The 25,687-nt window shown below is 34.8% G+C and overlaps 1 protein-coding gene across 7 annotated transcripts in view; it reads left to right on the top strand.

The window, feature by feature from the left end:
* The window catches only part of Atp8a1 (ATPase phospholipid transporting 8A1), a 218,659-nt gene that overhangs the window by 53,682 nt on the left and 139,290 nt on the right, over positions 1-25,687 (top strand). For 3 of the 7 annotated variants that reach the window (XM_087187535.1, XM_004849787.4, XM_087187536.1), the window contains exons 7-14: positions 6,597-6,670; positions 9,377-9,446; positions 10,554-10,681; positions 16,182-16,293; positions 17,567-17,732; positions 19,379-19,506; positions 21,991-22,068; positions 23,272-23,360. In XM_087187535.1, coding sequence (XP_087043661.1) covers positions 6,597-6,670; positions 9,377-9,446; positions 10,554-10,681; positions 16,182-16,293; positions 17,567-17,732; positions 19,379-19,506; positions 21,991-22,068; positions 23,272-23,360 — 845 coding nt within the window. Of the gene's footprint in view, positions 1-3,283; positions 3,358-6,596; positions 6,671-9,376; positions 9,447-10,553; positions 10,682-16,181; positions 16,294-17,566; positions 17,733-19,378; positions 19,507-21,990; positions 22,069-23,271; positions 23,361-25,687 lie in introns of all 7 variants that reach the window. The other 4 variants (XM_004849790.4, XM_004849788.4, XM_087187538.1 and 1 more) reach the window with 2 other exon arrangements.

The following is a 25,687-nucleotide window of genomic DNA, read 5'->3' as shown; positions in this document are numbered from 1 at the left end:
CATGTACATATTATCATGGATTAGCAGTTTAGCTATTTATATTAAGAACAATAAAAAGGGGATTCTGGGAATTTATCCCAAGAAAATAATTATAAAGTAGGAGAAAAACTTTACATTTATAAAAATGTTTAGACATTAATGTATTTATAATAAATTAGTATATGTGAGACACAATAGGAAAACATTTTATAATTCTGTACTCTTGTATATTGTATGACAAGTAACTATTGTGATTTTGCAAGCTATGACAATACACAGACACAAAATGATACTAATTATTCAGCAGATTTTTAGTGTGTATCCCAAGCAGTGAGCACATAGGAGGAAGCAAGACCTATCAGGGCTCCTGGGTCATAAATTGATAGATGAAAAGAACAGGTATACTGAGATATCAGCTGTGATTTTTTTTTTTTTAAATGGTGTATTTAACAACTGGACAGGCACAAAAGCAGGGTTACTTGTTGCATTAGCCTGATAATTGTGACAAATCTTTTCCTTGGCTATGTAACATTTTGTACAAATAAAATAAAATCAATAAACCAAAGCCTAGTGCTAATATGAGAAACCTTTCTCTCTCTGCCATTCCAAACGTGTGGCCACTGTGGTTGCTTTTGAATAGGCCTCTGAGGACCTGCAAACTTGCAGGGCACATATCTTGTCATTCATAGCTAGGCAGACTTCAGGCCTCAAACATTAATTCAGTTCATCCCTCCAGTTACTGCCCTGAAGTATTTTCCTATTGCAAAATATTAAGTTTCAAGAATTTAATTTTAAAAGAAAGTATTTTGATTAGAAAGCCCCACTTAAAGAATTGCAACTCTACTCTTGAATTGTAAGCAGCTTGCTTCATTACCCTCACCACCAAGATTAGTTCTTTATATTAAGATGCAGCTGAGACTGCAGGTTTTTGGGATACAATGCAGGTAGAGAATTCAGATGAATAATGTTGAAATCAATACATTCTTCTGGCTTAGTTGAAAGGCATGACATGCTGGGTTGTATGCATGCATGAAAGTCAACTGTAAAGTTGCTTTAATGTGTGAAATTTCCACCATGAGTTGCACTTCTTTGGATTAAGACTGTATCTCAAAAAAATCTTCCAGGCATGGTGGCACACACCTGTAATCACAGAACTCTGGGAGGACTGGGAGGATGAAGCAGGCAGATTGCAAGTTCATACCCAATCTGGGTAACTTAGCAATTTAGTGAGAGACCCTATCTCAAAATGAAAAAGTAAAAGCTGTGAATGTAGCTCAATGCAAAGGCCCTGGGTTCATTTCCAAATACTGGCCCCCCTAACTCCCTTAACACAAATAGAAATATTCTGGGACCTAGAATTGGACATAGTTTGATTTTTATAGTCATTTGTACTTTGATAATATTTCCCTTTTTCTTAATTCTCACTGCTAATATTAGTGTCTTAAGAAAGTTCAAGGTAATGGACCAAACACTCTTGTATTTCTATGGTCTTCCCTTTGGTATTTTGGGGTTGAAACTGCTTTGTCGCAATGTTCCTCCAATTGGGATATGTGGTCAAAGCCTTTCTGCCATCTGGGCCTTTTTTTGTCTGTATCTCTTATGCTGGAAAGGAGCTCAGAACCAAAAAGGGAAAAGAGGGGCTTGGACATCTTTGAGAAATTGATTGAAAACATAGGCAAATAAGGGTCCTGCTTTCTTCAAGCAATGCAGCACCTACTTTGGCACTTGGTGAGTCCTTAGTACCCACTAGAGTGACTACATTGTACAGTATGAGATGTTAATACTTTCTTCAGTTTAAAATCAAAAGTCCTTTTGTCTTACAGTAAATAAAGATATTGGAAAGCAGTGGCATCAGTTAGGGATTTTTGTAAGTCTTATCAGTTAACTCCTAACCCTATGATGTGCACAAATGTGGTCCCAATTTAATGAAGCATATAGTTTAATTGGAGAAGAAACATTAACATACACTAAGTTGTGAAAGAACAATTAAATGGTAACCTGAGTAACATTCTAAATGCCATGATTACAAAAAATTTATGTATTATCATTGTGTCAGTGAGTGCTATCAGAGTATTATCATAACATTATTTTAAAGTCCAGTTTACATTTATACCTGCAGTTTTAGATTTTCCTATTTGCACATTTTTAGGTAGAAAATGTTTGATTCCAAAGTCCTTGACAGTTTGTCCACTTCAGATAGTCCAAACTTCAGATTTCAGCTAAATCATTTTGAATCAAGGAATCTTGACTTTTGCCACCTAGGTAATAAATATACATATAAGAGACTAGAAGACATCTCCCCCTCCTCTTCCTTCCAGTATGTGAAATAGAACAGAGTGGGCTCTCTGCAATAGTTTATTACGAGTTCCACTAAGGATACTTTCTTTCCTTTCCCCCAATAAAATAGTCTTTTAGAATTCAAGAAAAAGTAGAGAGTGGAAAAAAATTAAAAAAGGCTTTCCTTTCCTCTACTAGCTGCAGAAACTTATTTTTAAGTTCATTTGTCTATTAAGAGAGAGAGCAACATTCACCATGTAATGGGAGTGCCACCACTGTGACTTTGATCACCTTAATTAATAAGCCAGGTTGTTTCTTAGTCATTTCCCAGAAGCTTTGTGATAAATCTGACACTTAGATTACTTCTGTTTCTGACCATAGTGCATGTTTAGTTTGTCTTCACATCATGCTCAGAAAAATGCTAACAGATAGTAAAATTTAAAAATCTGTATTTTTAATTTGAATTACAGTGATCGTTTCAGTAAATTTACTTACACAAAAGTCAAGTCAGATATGAGTGTGTGTCTAAGGTTTTCCACCTACCAATCCTGAGCAAATAGCTTAGAATCGCAAACTAATTTTCTTCCTTTCTAAATTATGTATTACAACTAATACTTGCTTTTAAAGCTCATTGTGAAAAGTAATGATCACATATATAATATTCTCTCCAGTTGTGTTGAAATTTCCTTAAGTAGCATGAAGATTTCAGTTGGTAAAAATCTTCCTTTTTTTTTTTATGTCAAAGAGAAAGACTATGAGAAGTTGAGATGTCTATTAGATAGATGGGATCGATTGATTTTCTTAAGATAAGTTGTACAGCACTAATAAAACAAAGATGCACCATTCATCTCTTAAAATATTGCCTGATTCCTGGCCTCACTCAGATAATTTTATGCCATTTTGTGAAGATCAGTAGTTCTTATCTGCCAATAGTCATTTTTTGTAGTATTTGTTTTAATACAATGGGTTATATATTTGTAACTATCTTTCCATGCAGATAATTAACCAATTCCCAGTTTTCTTTCAGGTAAATGTTGGAGATATAGTTATAATAAAAGGCAAAGAGTATATACCTGCTGACACTGTACTTCTCTCATCAAGGTAGAGATACGTACTGATGCTCAAACAGTGTAGAGGATGGTTTCTCTACCCTGCATTGACCTTGTGATTTCTCCAAGGAAATAAAGAATAAACGAAGAATTTTAAGCCTCTTTAATGATTTTTAATTAAGCATTTAAAACTTGATTGGACTTAAAGGCCGCTTTCATGTTTGCCATATAGAATAAATAGGTGCTGTATAATTCAAAAGTTATAATTACAGTTGAGAGCCTTTTCTTCTTTGAATGTGTCCAGATCCATGTGTGTGGACCATTACCACTTTTTAAGGTTTCATGTCATTTATTTCACATCATCCATGGACTGGGTTCTGTCAGTTTTATCTTTCAATTCTTCTTCATCATAAATTCCTTTATGATGCATTCATATATCCCTGTGAAATTTCCTGATTCTTATGGTGAACTGGTACAAGAAAATGGATGAGTGATTTCTTTTTCATCATCATACCTTTTGAAATGCCATCCTCTTTCAACCAAAAGTAATAAAGTATTTTGCTCTTTATCTCAAGTTCTTTGTGATACTGAATTTAGATAATTTTCATTCTACTCATATTGAAGTCAGCCATGAATTAGTATTCAGAACATATGGCACAGTTACCCTTTAAATAATGTGATTTTCAAATGTTTTTAGGTTTTAAAACTGTAAAACTAGTCCTAATATAAACTAATAAGAAATGTTTTTAATATTTTAGAGGTTGTTTATCATCATTTCCTTGGACAGTTTTATTTGTAAATTCCACATATAAATATGGACAGTGTCCTTTTTTCAAAATCTATTTAATCAGGTCTTGATTTAATGTGATTGGATTCACAAGTTAGTGAAATGTAATTGAGCAAATAAGAATTACCTATATATCTATAGTAGTATATCTGTAAGCAGTTGAAATAAATAGAGGTGGGTTATATTTCTATATTTTAAGATTGGCATCTTTTTGTACCATGTACAAATTTATTTTTGTTTTCAGAGAGATTAATATGCATGTTTTCAAATCACCCTCTCTGTTCTTAGTTTCATTTGCTTGTAATTTTGCCATGTAGGTTTCTAACACTGATGTAAAATTTACTGCCTGTACTTGACCATGTGTGAGCAAGTTTAAGGGTGAGCTTATTATTACCATCATCTTAGGTCCTGGATAGAATCAGGCATTACAGAGAGTCAGAAAACTCTGGTTTACGAGTCAGAAAACCAGGATTCTTATTGTAGCTTGGTGATTTCGAACAAACTGCTTTAATTCTCAGGCCTTACTTTTATGAACTTGCACTGAGGAAGACAGACTAAATAAACAAACCCTAGTATTCCCCAATTCTTTTTGTTTTGTTTTACTTTCAGAGAAAGTAAAAGTTCAATAATTGTACTAGATGATGGACCATCCAGATGTTTCTATATAAGGAAGGTCAAAATGATATTAATATCTTCCAGCAATTTAAAAAAAGTATTGACATTTTCCTGATTGAAGAGACATTACCGTAGAACCATATACACTGAACCACTAATTACAGCATTTCTTTTTCTCTGTTAAAAAAGTGAAGATAACTGTCTACCCTGCCTTGGCTATACATTTAATTATTACTTGAAATTTTTCAAACTATTTGTCATCCTTTTCTATCCAGTTCCAGAAACTCCCCAGCAAGCTCTGTGCTTGTAGTATTTGATGTTCACTAGTAAAGTCTATGTACATTTTCCCAAATGTGAAAAATTCTAAAATCTAAAACACCTATGGTCCCAAGCATTTTGGATAAAAGATAATCAGCCTTTTTTCCTAAATGTTAGAGCATTTTGTACAAGATATGTTTTCTAAACTTTAAAACGTTTCCTGGTGGCTATCAATATTGTTAGATGAAAAGTTTCTGTATCTTAATATTCACAGTAATTAACTTCTTCCTTTCTTTTAAAAAAGATTATCTGATTCATTACTTTTGGTTATTTAGTGAGATTCACAGTATAGTATAAATATTGTGCTATTTGGCTAGCATTTCTACCCAAGTTACAGAATACTACCTTTCAATTGGTTTTTGTTTGTTTTCCTTGAGGGATTTCTGCATTACTTAGCTCTTTTGAACCTATGTTAACCTTAAGAATTAAGTAATAGCTTTTATTATTTAACAGGAAGAGAAATTTTCACTTTGTCTCCTATTTAGCCACTTAACTTTAATGATTAAATTAAGTTTGGAATTTTTCTAATTTGTTTATTATGCCACAGTATCCACTATCAAAATAAGTGCATGGTGATTTTCACCTACAAGTGGATACCATTAACATTAAGAATAAAAAGCTTTATAATACTGAATTTTCAGTTTTGTCAGTTAGTAATCATTAATAATGCATCTTCTCTGAGATAGTTGTGAAATTAAAGCACAAAAATGGTTGAACGTTATTGTTTCATTGATTTTCATTTTGAAATGGAGAAGCTGAAATTTTAGCACAGACCAACTAATTCACTTATGTCAAGAAAATATAAGATACAGTAAAATAACTCAAGCTGATAATTCAAGTACAAATAGTCTCTTGGTATGTTATGTCTGTCTCATACCCTTGCTGAAAATTTTTCTTTGAATTTGAAGGCTCACCCCCCCACAAAAAAAGGATCACAATAACATAGACTTTCATTATTAAATAACTCCAGTGGCTCCAATTATGCCTTCTAACATCCTAAGATTTGTATCTGTGTGATTTGCATTAAAGTTAAGAAGATACTTACGCAGTTTACTTTGAAAATGTTTTGGAATCAGAACATCTTTAACAAAGTTTTTTTTATTGTGTATAGATAAGGAAGTAGTATAGAAGACTTTGTTTTTCAAAATCCTAAAATAACTTCCTTGATTATTTCTTTGCTTTTTCAGGTAGGAACGAGGATACAGTGTACGGCATGAGGTTGAGGAATTAGGAAAAGGGATCTATAAGATAAAGAAAGTAGCTTTCTATAGGAAATGCTTTTATTTCATTTGATAAGAAATGCTTGTATGTAAACTTTAAAATTTGAAGATTTTCACAATAGAAATTAGATATTAGGCTTAAAGGCAGATAAATAATCCTTAAATATTAAATATTTTTTTATCTTCAGACCTGATCAAAATAAGTTTTGAAAAAAATTGGCATTTGACATTTTTATTAACATGTATTATTTTCTATAATAATTTCAAACCTTCTGTCTCTTTTGTCCATTTGTTTTTTTCTCTGTTATTCATTTTTTTCCCATTTTAATTATTTCAAACTGGGACATGTAGGTGGCAGTAGGGGAGATAGTGAAAGTGACCAATGGGGAGCATCTCCCAGCAGATCTCATCAGTCTGTCCTCAAGGTCAGAACACTGAGCTGTACAGGATATGTGTATGTGGGTCCTCACCCTAACCCAGAGAACAGTGGCACTCAAATGTGGTTGAGTTCTGTGTCTCTTCCTTTAAAACACAAAACATTTTTTATATATTGGTGATGGACATTTCACAGATGTTTTAAAGGCATTTTTATGAATGTCTTATTGGATGTTTGTCCTTCCGTCGGGCAGATTTAGCTCCTGTTGTTTTAACAGGAGTCCAAGAGGCATGCCTGTAAAGTTAGATTTTAATATCTTCTGCATCATTAATATATATTCATATTTAACAGCATGCCTCCGTACTAAGATTTAACCTATGATCTTGCCATGATATTGTTTTAAACAGTGTTAATCTTTTCATGAACCAGTCATTGAAAATTGATTACATTTTCTTATTTTTATGTTTTAAATTTTCTACACATTCTGTAGAATCCTCCCAGTGATTATGACTATAATTTGGGCTTGTATAGGGTTTACAGAGGACCCCCTGCACAAAGCTGGATGTTGTACATTTTGTACCGCATGCTTTGGGATCAGTTTTTATCCCACTTGTAACTTGTGACAACGTGCACGTTACTGTGATAAATTTCAGCTGTCTACTAGTGTCTGTATTGTGATATGCATCTTGTTTCATTTTTCCACTTACTAATCAAAAAGCCTGCTTTGCCTTTCTGACTGTAGTTTGTGTTTGAGATGTCATCATAATTTGCTGGAATATTTATAATCTAGCATGATTCTTGACTTCTTGCTGCCTTTTCACAGCACTGTTAAGAACTGCTTCCATCACAGCTGTCTTAATTGATTATTAAGAATATTCTGAATATGAATACATATTTTATGTGTCCCACTTCAAATAGAAGTCAGCCATTTAAACTTCCAACTTCTTTGCCATTTAAAGTCCTAGAAAATTTGCTTTGTGAAAAAAAGTAATAATAAGTAGAATTAGAATGTTATTCTCATTTTAACATGAGACTGGCCTTGGTTAAATATATTAATCAATAAAATTTTACTGTTAGAATATGGAATCAATATCATTAGCATTTTGTCATTATGCTTTTGCTATTAGAAAATATGTTTTATAATTTTATTAATCATTTATTGCAAATTATACATAAGCAAATTACAAATTGGGGCCTTTGCTAACACTAAATTACCACTGTGAAAGTGATTTAAAAATAAAATTTTTAATAACTGATAGAGTGAAAATATAAATATTGGAAGACTTCCCCATTTAGGAAAAAAGTAACAGCCTTTATGAAAGAAAGCCTCTAGAGTAAATGGGAGAACTTGCAAAGTTACTTTTGAATGAATCTGAAATATTTTATTACTGTCCATGTATATGAATAATTTTCACAAATTTTTGGGCCATGAAATTAAGCTAAATTCTCATTTCTGAAACTTGGAATAGTCTGTTTTATACATGTACAAATTGGAAGTTGATTAGAAAATTCCAGGTGTTTATGACTTGCAAATTTCCTTCTTTTTAGCTTTGTGTGCTGAGGCTTATTAGAAATTACATTCATAGTTACTTATATGGTATTCATGTTAGACTTATTTTGTAACCAATTGCTAATGAAATGATTGGTTTAACTTCAGAATACTTTTCCACAAAGCAGAGGGTCCAGTTATAGAGTTGAACCACACACTCACAGATCTGTGGTTGCTGGTCAGTTGACATCAGCATGGGAAGGGACATATATGACAGTCTAGGGAAGTGGTGGTGAACCTATGACACGTGCACCTCAGTGGGCTGTTTGTATCATTAAAAGTTCTAACAGGTTCACCATCGCTGGTCTAGGGTATGGCACCTGTGTTAAAACTGGGGAACACAGACCCCTCATACCACTGCACACCAAGTTGCACTAAAATGCTCTGGTGGGAACCTGTGAAGAGAATCGACTAGGTTCAGGGCAAGGAGCAATATGGCCAAGTTGGCTGATTTTAGTTTTAGCTTTTCTTGTCCTCAAAAATCTCTCAAATAACTTTAACAAATAAGGAGGATAGGAACTAGGAGGAACAACAGAGAACAGTATATATCCACTTCCAATGTAAAATATATTCATGTGTCTTTTAAAAGCTACTGTAAATTTTTTTGTGTTTTGTGGTCCATATGACCCTATTCATCATAGTTAAAAGGATATTTAAATGCAAGTTTGTAGAAGTAGCAATCTGGAATTTTCTAATCACTTTGCTTAGCCAATTTACATGTGGGCCATGAGTTTGAAATCTCACTTGATATCTCTGAGCTGAAGATAAATGTGGACACAAGCTTCTTTACATTTCAGACACAGTCTGTGTTGTGTCTATATGGATGAACAGTTTAAAAATAATATGACAAATCTACTCACTTACATTATCTTGAAGACCATTACTGAGTGTTGTCAGGAAATTGCTTTTGAATCCTGGGCAGAAAGCTGATCCATGAATTGTCATGCATGGGTTCTGTCTCACAGTATCTGGCTGTTAAAATGAAAATCATCAAGAAACAAGGTGACGATAGCTTTGTCTAGAACAGTGGTGGCAAACCTATGACACGAATGCCACAGTGGGCTGTTTGTATCATTGAAAGCTCTAAAAGGTTCACCATCACTGGTCTAGAACAAAGACTTTGGTGAGTTTGAGCATTTAAATAAGTTACTAGTCTTGCTTTCCTTCCCCCACTAAATACTTGTGCTTCTCAATTCTAAACAACAGTGAGCCCCAGGCCATGTGCTACATTGAGACATCAAACTTAGATGGTGAAACAAACTTGAAAATTAGACAGGTAAGTTATAATAGAGATTCATATAATCGTTCAGTTTTATTACATGGAATCAAGAGGTTCATATAATCGTTCAGTTTTATTACATGGAATCAAGCTTTTTTTTAATGTTACTGCTTCTTAATGTTACTGTCCTGAGTTGAGTAATTCTTTCAAATAGTTTCTCATTGAACCACTGTGAAGAGATTTCATAAACTGCTATTGTTAAGTACTATGGGGAACTCGTATTTGCTTGCCTGATTAAATATGGCCCATCATACAAAAATTATAATATTTTAAATTGCTTCATTAATAGCTAATGTTTGGATAATGTTAAAACAGTAGTTCTACATGTTTTGACATGTGTTGGCTTATTTTCTTATTCACCTGTCCCAAATTATTATTTGGCTTTGCACATTGAAATTTGTACTTTCTCTTGCTATTCTGAAAATCTCACTCCTCTTGGGAATTTATAGTAATGTAGATTTCTATAACTAACTTCTACCATTCTTAGCAGAAGAAAAACTGTCAAGTTTTTATTTCTAAAGTTTTAAAAGAGACTTTTATACAAATATGTGCCTTAGGTTCTAGGTGAGTGATAAAAATGGCTGGGGGTGTGGTAGGGCTGGAGTGTGGTGAACTGGATCAGTACAGGGGGCCTGGGCTTTGACCCAGGGAGAGCGGCTGTGCTCCACGCCCCCACTTCTAACTAGACAGAGCAAAGAACTGTTTGGGACTTTTCCTTCTTAATAGAAAAAAAAAGAAGGAAAAAAAGAAAAAGAGAAGGAAAAAAGAAAAACCATCTTGGAACACAGATTATGTTTCATCTCCTTTTCTAGATTCAGCAGACTGAAAATGTATAGTGCTAAATATTTTGATTTTAGTAGTGAATTGTTCTTGGGAGTTTACTTCAAAATATCTTTGCAGACTACTTATAGTTTGTTTAGAACTTTTACAAAAGCTAGAAACTTGTTGGAAAGGAAAATATCCCTAAATTATGATTTGACAGAGTATTGTATAAGGGGAAGGAATTGCTTATTAAATAATGAGATCCCTTAGATCCTAAGACCTGGACCCACCCAAACACAACTTATTTAATATATTTTTTGCTTATTTAAATACTTTTAACAGGGCTTACCAACAACCTCAGACATCAAAGACATTGACAGTTTGATGAGAATTTCTGGCAGAATTGAGTGTGAAAGTCCAAACAGACACCTCTACGATTTTGTTGGAAATATAAGGCTTGATGGACATGGGTATGTAAAATCTCACGCTTCATGGTTGTCATATATTGCTGAATGTCTTTCTTCCAAGTCTGGGTACAGATTATTTTCAAGTTTGAATATACACCATGTTTACATATAAAACATGTCTAAATTCCAACCTGAATTTCTTTTGTAAAACTGCTGGATGTTAACCCTGTTTGTGTGGTATAACTAAAGATTTTCCAAGGATTTCTGCCAACATAGTAATTGAATATTTTCAAGGATATTCCAGGCTTCTGGCACATTGTGGCTTTTTCTTCCACCAAAATACTTATTGGCTTAACTGTCTAGTCTTCGTGGTCTGAATCCTTTCCTGTGATCTGTAGATGTCTCGAAGAGTTCACACTCTACCTCTAAGTGTTCATTGTACTGTATAATTTCTTATCTCCTTAGTGTAATTCTGTATGCTGTTTTCTAGGCCATGTTATCTGTAGTCATTGTTGTTGCCTGCTTCATGTCTTTCTCCTTTTCTTTCCTACTACATCCCTTATTGATTCAACCAGCATTTAATATACATCTGGTGGATTAGGCCCCTTATACATTTAAGGAGACAATGATGAACAAAGTAGATAAATACAGTGGACACTTAACTTAGGAACTCGATCACTTCCTGAGGACTGGTTGTAACTTAGTTTGGTTGTATGTCAATACAGCTGAGATCTAGGTGTTTACCTGGTTACATGCTATAGATAGCAAGAGGCAGATGAATCTTCCATTAACCTAATTAACCCAAATTGTTCATATGTCAGGCCAGTCATAACTTGAGAATCCTCTGTATTCCTGCCCTGTGTTTTAGTTGGTTCAGACCTCTATATCAGAATACCTTAGACTGGGAAATTTTTAAACAGAATTTTATTGCTCACAGTTCCAGAGGCTGGGAAGTCCGAGATCAAGGCACTAGCAAATTTGGTGTCTGGTGGGGACCTGTTCTTCATGGATAGTATGTGCTTCTATTCTCACATAATGAAGGGCCTCTGGCCTTCATAAAAGCATGAATTCTTTTCATGAGGGCAGAACTTTCATGACCCCAGTCATCCCCAAAACACTTAACCAGTAAATTAGTTTTTAATTTACAAATATTGGGAGACACAAATATTTGTACCATTGTATCTTGTTAGCTTGTCTTCTTGTAGTAGAGGAAGAGTGTATTAGTCAGCTTTCCTGTTGCTAGGAGAAAAATACCTGACACAATTTAAGGGAGGAGAGGTTTATTTGGCTCATAGTTTCAGAGGCTCAGTCGATAGTCAGCTGACTCCAAACAGGAACATCATGGAGGAAAAGTATGGCAGAACAAAGCCAGGAGGTAGAGCAGTGCAATAGTGCCAGAGAAGAAGGGGGCAGAGACTAGATACAGTACCCAAAGTCATGTTTCTGTGACCATCTAGACACAACTGGCAGTGCGCTTTACTTATCTAGGCAGTTCTCAAGCCAATCAAGTTGACCCTTTAGCGTAACCACCAAAAAGGACAAAAAACAAGATGATAATTTTTTTTTTTTTTTTGGTACCAGAGATCGAACCCAGGTCCTTGTGCTTGCAGAGCAGTCAGCAAAACCACTGAGCTAAATCCCCGGCCCAAGATGATAAATAAGAAAATTCCATCCTATATTAGAAAACAATAAATACTTTGAAAAAGATAGATTAAGATAAAGAGAGTTTGGGAGTCCTTGAGAGGGAATCACGCTGAGTGGTTGTAGTGAGCCCCACTGAGAAGTAAACATTTGATCAATGATGAGTAGGAGGTGAGGAACTTTTAAACACTTGCATATGTGGAACAAAAGAATTCTAAACACAAGAACGAGTCAGTACAGATTATTTGTAATATCATTACATTATCTTAAAGTGTGAAAATGCCTGGAGTAATTGTAGAACGTTTGAAAAACCATTAAGGTTGGAGAGATGTGATCAAGGAAAAAAGTACTAGGGGAAAGGCTGATAGATAATAATTGACCAGATCATATAAAGCTTTGTAGGCCACTGTGAAAGTATATTCTAAGTGAAATGGGTGGGGATCCATTGGAGGATGTGGAGAGAGGAAGAGCAACAGTTCAGTTTTGGGCTTAGTATGCTTATGATGTCCAAACAGAGGTGGCAAAGAGGTAACTGCATATATATCTGAGTTTGGGGTGGAAGCCTGGGATGAAATAAATTTTGGAATAGTTGGAATAAATACATATTTAAAGCTGTAGGACTGGAAGAAATCAGAAAGTAAAAAGGCATAGACAAAAAATTAAAGATCCATGGACTATCCCAAGACTGTCCAACATTAAGAGTTTAAGAAATGAAGAAGGACAAGTGAGAAAGACTAAGACCAAGCTCATGGCTTGGAAACTACGAGACAGTGAAGAAGCTGTACCATGCAGAAGTGGAGGCACCAGATTAAGTCAAATGTGGCTGATGGTCAAGTACGATGAGTCTGCACAATTGGGTTTAGCAAGTGGAGACCTTTGAGTTTGATTAGAATAGGTAGCACCCTATGAGAGTGAGTTCCAAATCACGGAAGGAGTTGAAAATAAGAAGTGTAGACTTCTTTTTCAAAGAGTTCTATTACAAAGGGGAGCAAAGAAATGGGAAGGAGCTAGGAAGAAGAGTAGGATCTTTCCTTTTTTTCTTCCCTTGCTTTGTTCCCTGCATTCTCTACCTTATTTACCAAGCATTTGTAGTATCCAACTAAATGTCACCTTGATGTACTAGCTCAACTCATCAGCCTGGAACAGCACTTTCATTGTCTTATAATTGTCTTTATTTATTAGAGTGTTGGAATTGTAGAGGATATTTGAAAAATATCCTGTACTTCCATCCTTACTCAGATCCACCAGAAGCTGTCCTGTAATCTTTAAAGTAGTTGTTGCTCTAAAATTTGCACAGAGTGATCTTTCACTGAACATATGGTTATAGACTAATGATAGATTTGGCCATTTATACAAGTAATGTTTCTTTAGTCTGACATTCCTAAACTGGCCAGCTTCCATTTCTTATCAGTTCCCTATTAAATTGGTGCCAAGTAAATTGGTTCTGTGAAGGAGAAATTGTGTATTGATATTGCCAAGATTTCAGATACAGATAGAAATTATATTATATAATAAAGCATATATAATATGCTTTATTTTATATGAAAGGTAGAAATAGATTTTCAAAACCTTTGTTTCTGGAATGCATTTGGCTTTGACCGTGATTACCATAGCTCTTGAAGACCCTTTCAAGTGAGTATACTTTGATTCCCTTAAGGTTGATGATGACCGTGATCTAATGCCAGAAGTTTTGAAATTCCAGCTGTGGTGAAAACTAATCATAACTCTTCTTGAGGCTTTGTAATTAAGAAGGAGGAAGTTTTGCCAGACATAGTGGCACATGCCAGTGATCCCAGCACTCTGCAGGGCTGAGGCAGGAGGATCACAAGTTTGAGCTCAGCCTGGCCAACTCAACAATTTGGCAAGACCCTGTCTCTAAATTAAAATTAATTAATTAATTAATTAATTTAAAGGGCTGAGAATGTAGCTCAGTGGGAAGGCCAAGTTCACTCCCCAGTAACACATATGCACCTGGTAGTATGGTTTGGTTTTGAAGAGTTTGTATCAATTTCCATCCAGTCCTTGCCACAAATGCTGAAGCGACAGTTGCTATATATACTCCGTTGGATAGGTGAGAAGCAGCAAGCATAAATGTGCCCTAGAACATAGTCCAGTAACTTCTCAAGAACTTTGTGGAAACCTTTTAGTTCCAAAGCCCCTGCTATCTTTGAAGTGCATCCCAAATCTTCAGGTACATATAAGAAGTGCTCTCTAGATATGATTTGTCCCCCAGAGGATCCTGTGCTAGAGGCTCAGCCCCCGATGTAATGGTATTGAGAGGTTGTGGAACCTTTAAGAAGTTGTGCCTGGGGAGGCAAAAAGGTCATCAGAAAGGTTTAATGCCCACCCCCAGGAATGAGTTAGGTCCAGTGGCTCTGGATTTGTTACTGCAAGGATCAGTTATCAAGTCAGCTGCTCTGATCACTCTTGCATGCACTTCCACCTTGTGATCCCGTAACAGCAGCTGTGGGAACTTAGACTTTTCAGCCTCGAAAACTGAGCCAAAATTAACCTTTTTTTCTTATAAAATACTTGGATTTTTTTTTTTATAGTCACATGAAATGAGCTAAGATAGTTTCCTATCCAAATATGCGCTGAAAGGATACTGTTGTGCATAATGATAGTTTCCATTACTTTGTCCTTTCTCTAAATTGAAATACACTATTTCCTAGGAATTCACTCAGGTGCTGCTCTTACCCATCTGTGTTGATTGATTTCACCTAAGCCAGTAGAGTTCCTATAGTCCTGAGAGAAGGTCCAGGGCCCAGGCTGCTGCTGATCTTTGAAGCCTGCTGGACCCCAGGCTCATTTGGCCTTCAGTGACAAAGAATTCTGTGTTCTCTGTACACCTTTCTTGGGAAATCTTTTTTTTTTCTAGAAGGTTTTTGAAAAATGTATTTTCTTTATATATGACTCCCCACTCACCCCATATTGTGATTGAGTCCAGGACCTTGCACATGCTAGACACCACTGAGTTGCATCCCTAGTATTTTTAAAATTTTAAGACAGAGTCCAAGTAAATTTACCCAGGCTAGCAACCTTCCTGCCTCAGTCTCCTGAATAGCTGGGAGTACAGGTGTACACTACCATGACTAACTACGTTTTTATGTTTGTTTTTTAAATGAAGACTTAGTAATAGGTACACTAAATTTTGTATGTTACATGTTATGGCTTGTGTCTTGATGTCCCCACAAAGCCTCATGCCATCATAGGTGGGGCTTTTTCTGAAATTGATTTATAGTGCAATGCTAGGCTCAAAGGCAGTGGGATTGAGGGTGTGAGTGCTACCAGCCCTAAGTAATCTGCATTACTTAGGGTCAGAAAGATTCTGTTGAGGGCCCCTCCCCCTTCCCTTGTTGCTTTTGCTGTCTTCCTTCACCGTGAACTGTTGCGCCTCTGGCACCCTGCCTTGGAGCCAGCCAATTATGACTGTAAGCCAAATAAACCTTTCCTCCTTTAACTTTGGGTGTCAAGTATTTTGCCTCAGCAATGAGAGAAAAGTAACTAAGATATTACATTTCCATCAAGTAACCCAATGTATCTGTCAGAGCATTGTGCTCTTCTGATATCCTTGAATGAGTTTGAATCACCCAATAACCTATCATAGAGGCCTAGAGAAAACCCAGTTTGAGTCTTACTCGAGAAAAAAAACATATGATTTAAATTATTATCCCCCCCAATGTGCCATCTGCAAATGCCATTACATTCATGTGAATGTTAGGGACGCACAATTCCGTCCACAGGAGATATGAAATTAACAGTTGATCCTGTTCTTTTTGGTCAGAAAATTACTTCCTTTCCAAAAAGAAAATAAATGTGAGAGGAGTTATTTTAATAATTGAACCTTTTGGAATGATATAGCAGGTATGCAATTTAAGCATTTTAGAAAGGTCATTTCTAATGTCACCATAATCTCTCCTAGCACTGTGCCCCTGGGAGCAGATCAGATTCTTCTTCGAGGTGCTCAATTGAGAAATACTCAGTGGGTTCATGGGATAGTTGTCTATACTGGACATGACACCAAGCTAATGCAGGTAGGGTTTGTATCCATGAAACCTGTTGGGCCTGAGTCCTTTGTAACATTCTAAATAAACATATTTGTAGCTCTCAGTGCAGTGACCACAAACTGAGCAGACCACCTGTCACAGATTCCTGAGCCCTACCCTATACATCCAAAATCTGTGCACCAGTGAGTGGAACCTTGAGATCCTGTCTCTGTGAAAGGATTCACTGTAACAGGAACACTGGGACTTTTCACCAAAGATCATCCCACACATGAATAAATTCTCAATGATTTTATGTGTGGTCCATTGGCAGCATTTTCTAACTATTGATCGTTTCAAGTCATCTATGTAACTATAGTGCTCTGCATTAAAATTATTCATTTTATAATTGTATTTTAATGCAATTATCAAATTTCTTTCTTTCCATAAGTTAAAGAAAAATGTCCAACAAATAGCTATTTTATAGCATTTATTTTTGCTGTAATTATGCACTCTAGCACTAATCTTTACACCTGCCTGAAGGTGCTTCTCTGCACTATGATCACATCTGTGTTGAGTAGATCAATGGATGTAGAAAACCAACTTTTAAATGTGAAATGAAAATCTACTCTAAGGCTGATGCTTTAATCAGTTATGGAGATGTTTTCAGCAGACAAGTACAGCTGTTATTAATGTTTCTACTCCAACCACTCTATAAATTCTATAAATCTTCATTTTATATTGATTATGACATTTAACTTTCAGTCCTATAGACAGCATAAATATTTGAATCATCAGATACAAATTTGGAAGCTTTCATCTGTTATTCTTTGTAGCTAGGACTACTTGAATTGTTTCTCTGTTCAGTAACATAATTGCTAGGTGCCACCAGGAATTCGAAAACCCAAGATCCTTTAAAAATTACCTTCACACTTTAGAATTTCCAGGTGTCTGGTTTTAGGTGCATAGGCCTTCCTCTCTGACTCTTTTCCTGCGCAGAGACAGCAACTAGATCTTTGTAGACAAGCCGGGTTTTTTTTTGCTCAAATAGCCAAGTTCATCTTTCCTCCTACAATGTCTACAAAAGGGATGTTACTGCCTTATGTTCTTCTTTCTTACTGACTTCATAGAAAGTCAGACAGTAAGATAGTATAGTGGCCTTGAGAAAAAGATGTGATCAACCATGGACTCCTTGTTGCACTTGTCATGGATTTTGCTTAATTTTCATATGAACACCCATGTCAAGATACTAAGTTGTGACCAAATACACATTACTAAATTGTGTACTTTTGTTATTTACTAATCATCTTGTTTCTTTTTACAGAACTCAACAAGTCCACCACTTAAGCTGTCCAATGTGGAACGAATTACAAATGTACAAATTTTGATTTTATTTTGTATCTTAATTGCCATGTCTCTTATCTGTTCTGTGGGCTCAGCCATTTGGAATCGAAGGCACTCTGGAAAAGACTGGTATCTCAATCTAAGCTGTAAGCAATAAAGTGCTGACTGCACTGTTTTTTCCTTTCATATATTTGTTCCACAATTGATTTTAATTTATATTGTGGAATTTCCTATTGTTTCTGAAAAGATTGTCAAAATTATTACACATTTAGTCTTTATTTTTTAGTGAGATTTCCAGTAAAAGTAAGTAAAATTTTAGAATCTCTAAATTTAAAAATCCTTATCAACATACTGAGCATTCCATAGCAGTATAAAAGTCTCAATAAATGCAATATAATCACTAATATGACATACATAAATAGAAACTTTTTTTTGAAAATGTTTTTAAAACAAGTTGTAGCTATGTGATAAAGTAGATTGAGTATGTATGGAGGATATTGTAGTCTTTGTATTACCAAAAATAGTTTACATGTTTTAAAAATGTTTGAACTCAGTGTACTTTCACTTAGCCTCAGTAATGTAGGGAGTCCTATGATAATGTTCATCTTGTTCCAAGAAAAATGCTACTAAATAGTTTCACTGTGGACCATGTATCCTTTGGTTATTGTGGTGTTAGTGTACTACCCCTGTGTATGTCTAGGGAGTGATTCTGCATATCCATATGATGAGTAGTCTCCAGTAAATATTTAATTTCTCAAAATATGAAAACAAATTCTAGTAAAATCTTATAGCAAAAACTCATTTTATAGCTTTTATTACATATATTTAATTTTACAGCTATTCTAAGTTGTTTTCATAGTCACTGGCTTATTATTTCAACATGAAAAAGGTTACTACCATCCTACCATCAGTTTATTTCTTTATGTTCTTTACAGTATCTCTGACATGCTTGTTTTATTTTCCTTGTTGAGAAGGAAGAGTATAATTTACCTAGAATAATTTACCTACAGATGAATAAAACTCAGTATAATGTGCTGCCACTGTCGTTTGTTTGCTTTTAAATCATTCTTTAAATTGGAAATACATTACTTTCAAAAATTCATATAAAAGTAATTCTGTTTTATTGAAAATTTACATTTATAAACCCTCTATTTGGACTCTCAGTCCTAATATTTTAAATATTAGGATTTATAAAACCTTGAAACAGGATTTGCAATACTTGGTAGTTCCTTCACTTTTTAGTACCATGGTGTAGCTCTTCACAGAATTAGCAACATAATGAACACAAAGTATAGCTGTTCCTTGGATCCATGGGTGATTGGGTCCAGGACTCCACAAGGGCATCAAAATCCTTAGATGCTCCAGGCCCTTACATAAAATGATGTATGATTTATATCCAACCTACTCACATTCTCCCATACACTGTTTTTTAAATCATATCTAGATTATTTATAATACCTAATACAAGGTATATGCTGTGTAAATAGTTGCTATACTGTATAATTCAAGGAATAATGCCATGAAAAAAGTGTGTACAGGTTCAGTTTCTTCCCCTTAGTATTTTCAACCTGCAGTTGGTTGAATCCACAGATACAGAACCCTTGTTTATGAAGGCCAGTTACAGTGCCATTCCATCTCAGAGGATGGATTTGAGAATTAGAATATATAATCAGCAAAATGTTTTCCAAAATTATCTAGATATACTGTAAAATATAGAAAATTCTTGTTATGCTAATTTTTTTCAACGTAAATATAAACCTTAAGTGGTATTGTTCCCACTTCCCCCCAACAGACGGTGGCGCTAATAATTTTGGACTGAATTTCTTGACCTTCATCATACTTTTCAACAATCTCATTCCTATCAGCTTGTTGGTTACATTAGAAGTGGTGAAATTTACCCAGGCGTACTTCATAAATTGGGTAAGTATGAATTATATTATTGTTGTCATAAATACTATATTTTTTTTCCTTATTGCTGGATCTTCTGAACTCTCAGAGGGAAAAAAAAAAACCCTTTTAATTCCACCTACCTTATTTACTACAAGGTGTTATTTTTGAGCCAATATAATTTTAACAAAGTCTCTATTCTCAGGCTCATGCAAATTTATAAACAGACATCCTGAGGGAAATGAGTCATTTGTTCAGAAAACCTGTTTGGAGAGATATAGAAGGAGACCATGAGTCTGGAATTAAAATACTTAGATAGTACTTCTAGTATAGTTTACTAAACATGGGAACTTTGCCTGTCATTTGACTTCTTTGACAGTTACTTTCTTGGACACTGAGATGGAGAAGATGAAACGTGCTTTCCCTACATCTCATAGTGGTTGTACAGATCAAGGGTTCTCTTGACATAGCAAAGAGCTTTATAAGTGATGAAGCCCTATATGAATAATACTATGTTTGCTACTGCCAATGACCAGATTATCAATAACGTTTATTCATATTTGCAGTTTATTTTTTTCCACACTGTGAACAATTTCAGCTGTGCATGCATGAATTTTTCTTCTGAATTATTTTCTCAAATTTTTTAATATTCGGTAAATGTATTGGATACCTATTTCCTTTGTTTGTGTGATACTGAGCATGGAACCCAAAGTCTTCCCACTGAGCCACATGCCCAGCCCTTTTTTTATTTTGAGACAAATTCTCACTAAGTTGTTAAGTTGCCCAGGCTGGGCTTGAACTTGCATTCATCCTGCTTTAGCCTCCCAAAGTGCTGGAATGACAGGTGTGTACCACTATGCCCAGATTATTTCCTAATTTTTAAAATAAAATATGTTGTCATTCTTCCATTTTTATTTTTATTGAGGTTAAAATTAATGAATTTATGTAAATTTGAGGCCTTCTGTTAGCTTAATTTTTCTCTTGAGAAATTTTGATATTTTTAATGTTTTAAAGGTTTTCAATATGAACAATATTAGGATTGTAAAATAAAACTGATGATACTTTTGCAACTGCTCTTTATCTTTTTATAGTAAATGATCCCCCTAAATTGTCAGTTTCTTAATTCTTTGGTATAAAATCTGTAATTTAGAAGTCTGAAGTGAGCTGCAGGCATAGCTCTCTTTATGCAGAGGATGTGTTGCTGAAGAATTGTGTAATGTGTGTGAATATAATTAAAACTTTATGAAGGGTTCTCATTCACAGAAATAATAAGATAGTTCACTGTGAAGGTCCAATAAGTACTCAATCCAATCATTATTTTGTATTTAGATGTACAAAATAATATTTTTTTCAAATCATTATTTAATTTTAGAGTTGGGTAAACAGAGGAGGGTTATGCTTTTCAACCACCTTCTTAATATACAAAACTTTTTGCAACATCCCTGACAGATGCAAGACTGGCTTTCCAGTCTTCCCTTACAAATCAGTTTCTTCCTTTTGTGGAAATGAGATTAGTAATTATCTCCCTTTCATGCTGGTTCTGCCCAGTGGACCCATGATGACGTGTTTAATCTTGTTTCTCAATGATAGCCTTATAAAATATTTGAACTCAGCTGTCATAAACATTCATTCTGTCATCTTTTTGTCCCTAACTAAACACCCCCGTCTCCTTTGGTTGGTCGTCTTTTCTGATCTCTTCACTCTTCTCTAATCATGGCCCAGTTGGTTAATGTCTCTCTTGAAAAATGGCACATAAAACTCAATAGCCTCTTCAGAAGTGATATTGATCAGTTCAGAATACAGACAGGAGAGATAACAGTTTGCATTTCGATTTTGGTCTTTTCGTCTGACATGTGAAAATCAGAAACCACAGCCATGAATTGTTGACAAGATACAGTATTCTACTAGAAAAAATATTAATTTGTTGGATGATATAGTCAAACCTCATGATTACTGGGTGCAAAGCAAGTACAAATAGATACAAAAGTAGACATTTTTTAGTTTGGCTTTTGTGCGTGTATTTATTTTGCTATCAAGTGATGTAGGGCAAGAAACTTGGCCCAGAAAGTAGAATAGAATCTCTTCATTCTATAGAAAATAGAAACCAGGTACAATCTGTTGGATAATTTTTCCAGTAGCTTAAAGACCTCATTACTTGAACAACATTTAGTTGCTGTTTTGTAGCTCACATTAAGCACTTACCTAGTGTCAGTTACTTTACTATCTTAATCCTTCCAATAGGTCACTTTTATTGAATGATAGAATGCTAGTAAACCTAGATTGCCTGATTTCAGAGGTGAGTTCTAAGTACCATGCTGTTCTATTCTAACTGTGAAATATATTCTATACTGAGTACTTTTCAGGGAAATGAAATGGTATAGCGGTAGCAAGAAAATAGTGTTTACATGTAGTTCACCATTCAGTGACTTATTAAAGAATAAAGACACTAATTGTTTTCTTTTCAGATTTCACCTATTCTCTTATTACTCCTTATATTTACTGATTTATTTTTTAAAGGATCTTGACATGCACTATGAACCCACAGACACTGCTGCAATGGCTCGGACATCGAATCTGAATGAGGAGCTCGGTCAGGTGAACTTTTACTGACAGATGTTGAATCAGAAGTCAGATTTGGTATAATTCTTAAGCAGCAACTTCAGATGAAGTAACAACTCCTAATTTTCCATTATTTGAATAGTAGGCATAAGAGCATTTGTTGGTACATAACTAATTTTTAATTTTAATAAATGAAGTTTTCAAATGCTACTTAAAACAGATTTTGCTTTTAATAATGTAAGGTCCTACACAAGCATAGGTACGCCCCTCAATATATTGTCCAATAAATGTGTAAAATATTGGCTGTTTTTGAGTTATAAATATAGTAATAGAATTGTTCATAGATTTCAGCTAGGAAGGAAGGAAAAGTTCAAGTTGTATGAGTCTAGTTAAATGAGAATTTTAGTTTTACATTTCACAGTACACTCACATGTATAGTCATTCATCCATTTAACAATAGGGTTATATTCTGAGAAATACATTGTTAGGTGGGTGATTCTGTCATTGTGATAACATCCTAGAATGTATTTACACATGTTGACAGCTATACCATCACTAGGCAATATCATCTTGTAGGACCACTATCATATATACAATCCCTCACTGACTAAAACATCCTTATGGAGCACAAAAATATATGTATATTTATAATGCATTTATATATGCTAGCTGAATTCTTGCCATGTTGCCATTTTCCAACTCTTTTTTTTTTTGTACCAGGGATCAAACTCGGGACCTTGAGCTTGCGAGGCAGGTGCCGGGACCACTGAGCTAAATCCCCGGCCCCTCCAACTCTTATTTAAATAGTATTTAGGACATAATACCCTTTTTCTAATACAAATGTATGAAGTTAATTTCACAAACTGTCACCAATTCTGCAGTTGTTTATTATATTGAGAAATACTGATGAATATCCTAGTGTTCTCTAAATGTTAAGTAACAGTAGTGACACACAGTAGTGTAATTCAAATCAGACTAGCTGTATTTCTCTGTGACTAGTTTTTTTCTAATATCTTGATAGTCTTTTTACTTATATATGAAATCATTTATTGCTAAGAATTTTTTTTTTTTTGGTACCGGGGATCGAACTTGGGTCCTCGAGCTTGCGAGGCAGGCAGCAGAACCACTGAGCTAAATCCCCAGCCTGCTAAAATATTTTTAAAAGCCGAATATGTTCTTGAATGTTTTCTCCCTCTATTAAAAATTTTTGAAGCATTAAGAATTTTTTATCTTTTTTAGGTTAAATACATATTCTCTGACAAAACTGGTACTCTCACATGCAATGTAATGCAGTTTAAGAAGTGCACCATAGCAGGAGTTGCTTATGGGTGAGTTTTCTTTCTCTACATCTCAGAAGTAGTCCTTTTCACTTCAGGATGCATATAGTCTCCATTGTAGTTTGGTGTTGTCTTCATGGGGAACGATGTGAGGTGGGTCTTAGAAGTGTTTCGAGTTGTAGCAGGTTTCTCTCTGGCCCTGGTAAGAAGACACATTTCTCTTTGTGCTGCTGTGAAATTAAGTGATTGGAGTGTGGTAAGCAGATGTAGTCAGGCCTTGGTCAAGTTTCAAGTTAAAATACTTTTGTCATTTCTCTAAGCATTATTTTGATTGATTATTTTTCCTGTTAGCTCCTCTCTTCTTTGTGGTCACGGAGCAGTCTAAAATTCTGATAATGGGAAGGAGGTTGGGATGTGAAACTGTTAATTCCAGAGGATAATGAATATTAACAAAAGCTTTTATGAGGCTGTTACTGTCCTTTAGAATGTGCTTGTTGGGCATCCATTTAATTTGTTTATTTCCAGGTATGTTTGCCTAAGCTGTTCAAAACCCTTCTCTTTGAAATAAGTAATAGAGCACTGTAAGAAAGTTAAAGTCTTGAATTCCCAAAAAAGACATGATTGAAAGATGAAACATACTTCTGATTGATTGACATTGACCTATCAGCAAATGTTTGCAATTCTCCTTGTCTGCAAGTGAGGCCTGTAATTATGCAAACATTAGCACTTGCTTTTTGGGTTTTCAGGCTAACCCATTCTTCCCATTCACACTTTGTCTCTGAACAGTAAGTCAGTGTAAAAAGACTGTTGGGTTTTGAAATAATTTTTATACCAATTTATAAATTTTGGTTAAAATTATAAATATGTGTCCATTTCATGAAAAATTTGAAAGGTACATGATTATTCCTATACACATGGTATAAAAAGAAATAGATAGAAGCAGATATGCCTGTTTTGGGGAGCAGGAGAGAGTGTGACTAAAAATGAGTTCAAATTATATATATAAATGAAGTTAAGATGATTGAATAGCTTTTTCCAGACTGTAAAGACAGGCTGTTAAAAAGCATAGGTACTATTTGTAGGTCCGGATGCTGTTCTTGCATCCTTCCTCTTCTCTGAAGACCTTAGACAAAAGAAGCTCACCTCATGCCCTTCCCCAATGGCTTTGAGCAGGAGCGTTCCAGCCACAATTTTGGCATCTTGTACTTACATGTTCTACCCATAGTTAACCCAGAGAAGAGAAGGAAAGGCCCGTTATGATTCTACATTTTCTCATATTATACATGTGCCATCGATTCTATCCCAATGTTGATTTTCACACACATTCATTCACAGATACTATTTCTACCATGACCTATTTAATAATTGATACCCTTTTTTACTTTGTGCGATTCTCAATTAAGTAAAAAAGTTCTTTAAAGTATTGATTGGGGAACTATCAGAACAGAAAACTAAAACAAGATCTAGTCTCTCTTCTGCATTGTAGCAGGTTTCTCCTGTTCTTAGAGCAGGTCCATACGTACTCGTAGGCAGTAGTTCTAGAAAGTAGTGTTCTTCCTATGTCTGTTAGTGGTGCCATCATTAACCACTGTGAGAGGATGGTGGGTTCGAACAGAGTATTGTCCTCACATAGATTACACTGCCAGTGAGACAAATTTCCCCTTGGGAAGGTAGCATTTCTTAATAATGGCACCCTTGGGTTATTAGAACCTAAACATGTTCCCATTTGCCCATAGTAGTGTCTATGAGGGAGAAATATAAATGTAAAGAAAAGAAATATAAAAGTAAGTTAAATTTAGCTTACTATAAACTAGAAATGCTAATGTTAAGCATTTATTAAAATATCAGTTCAGCAGATTACTCCCTATAGGAAAGTCAGTTTCATCAGTTATTTGAACACCAAGAATAAGCAAGCTATTATATCCAGTGGCTGGGATTCTAATGCTATAAAGGTTCTAGGATTCATCCCTACATACCATATTTGTCAACAATGTAGAGATTGCTAAGGCAAAAAAAAAAGTGTGTTAAGCAAACTAGACAATGCTTTTTTTCCCTTTTTTTGTGGAAAAGCTATTGAGTATTAAATCATTTACATTTTCCCTTTAAGTAAAACAAGTAAGGTTCTACTAAGTAATCTTTATATATGAATATAATATGTGAATAGCTTTGCACACCAGTATTTTGTTTAGAACTATATTTGCTAAAAGGATCAACTACTTCTCTGAGAAAAAAATTGGCCATGAGAAACCTCACAGTAGTCAATCCTTAACCTCAGGATCTAAGTTACAACCAACAAATTGCAGTCACTATGACAGCTAAGTGCTAATAAAGACCATTCATTTGTTTATTCACATATCTCAACAAATGTTGATCAGCCT

Source organism: Heterocephalus glaber, unplaced genomic scaffold (assembly GCF_053883595.1).
Source record: "Heterocephalus glaber isolate CG9 unplaced genomic scaffold, H.glaber_assembly_v1.0 deba00001509, whole genome shotgun sequence".
NCBI lineage: Eukaryota > Metazoa > Chordata > Mammalia > Rodentia > Bathyergidae > Heterocephalus > Heterocephalus glaber.
Note: the sequence above shows the minus strand (reverse complement) of the source record. Positions and strands in the feature narration are given on the sequence as shown.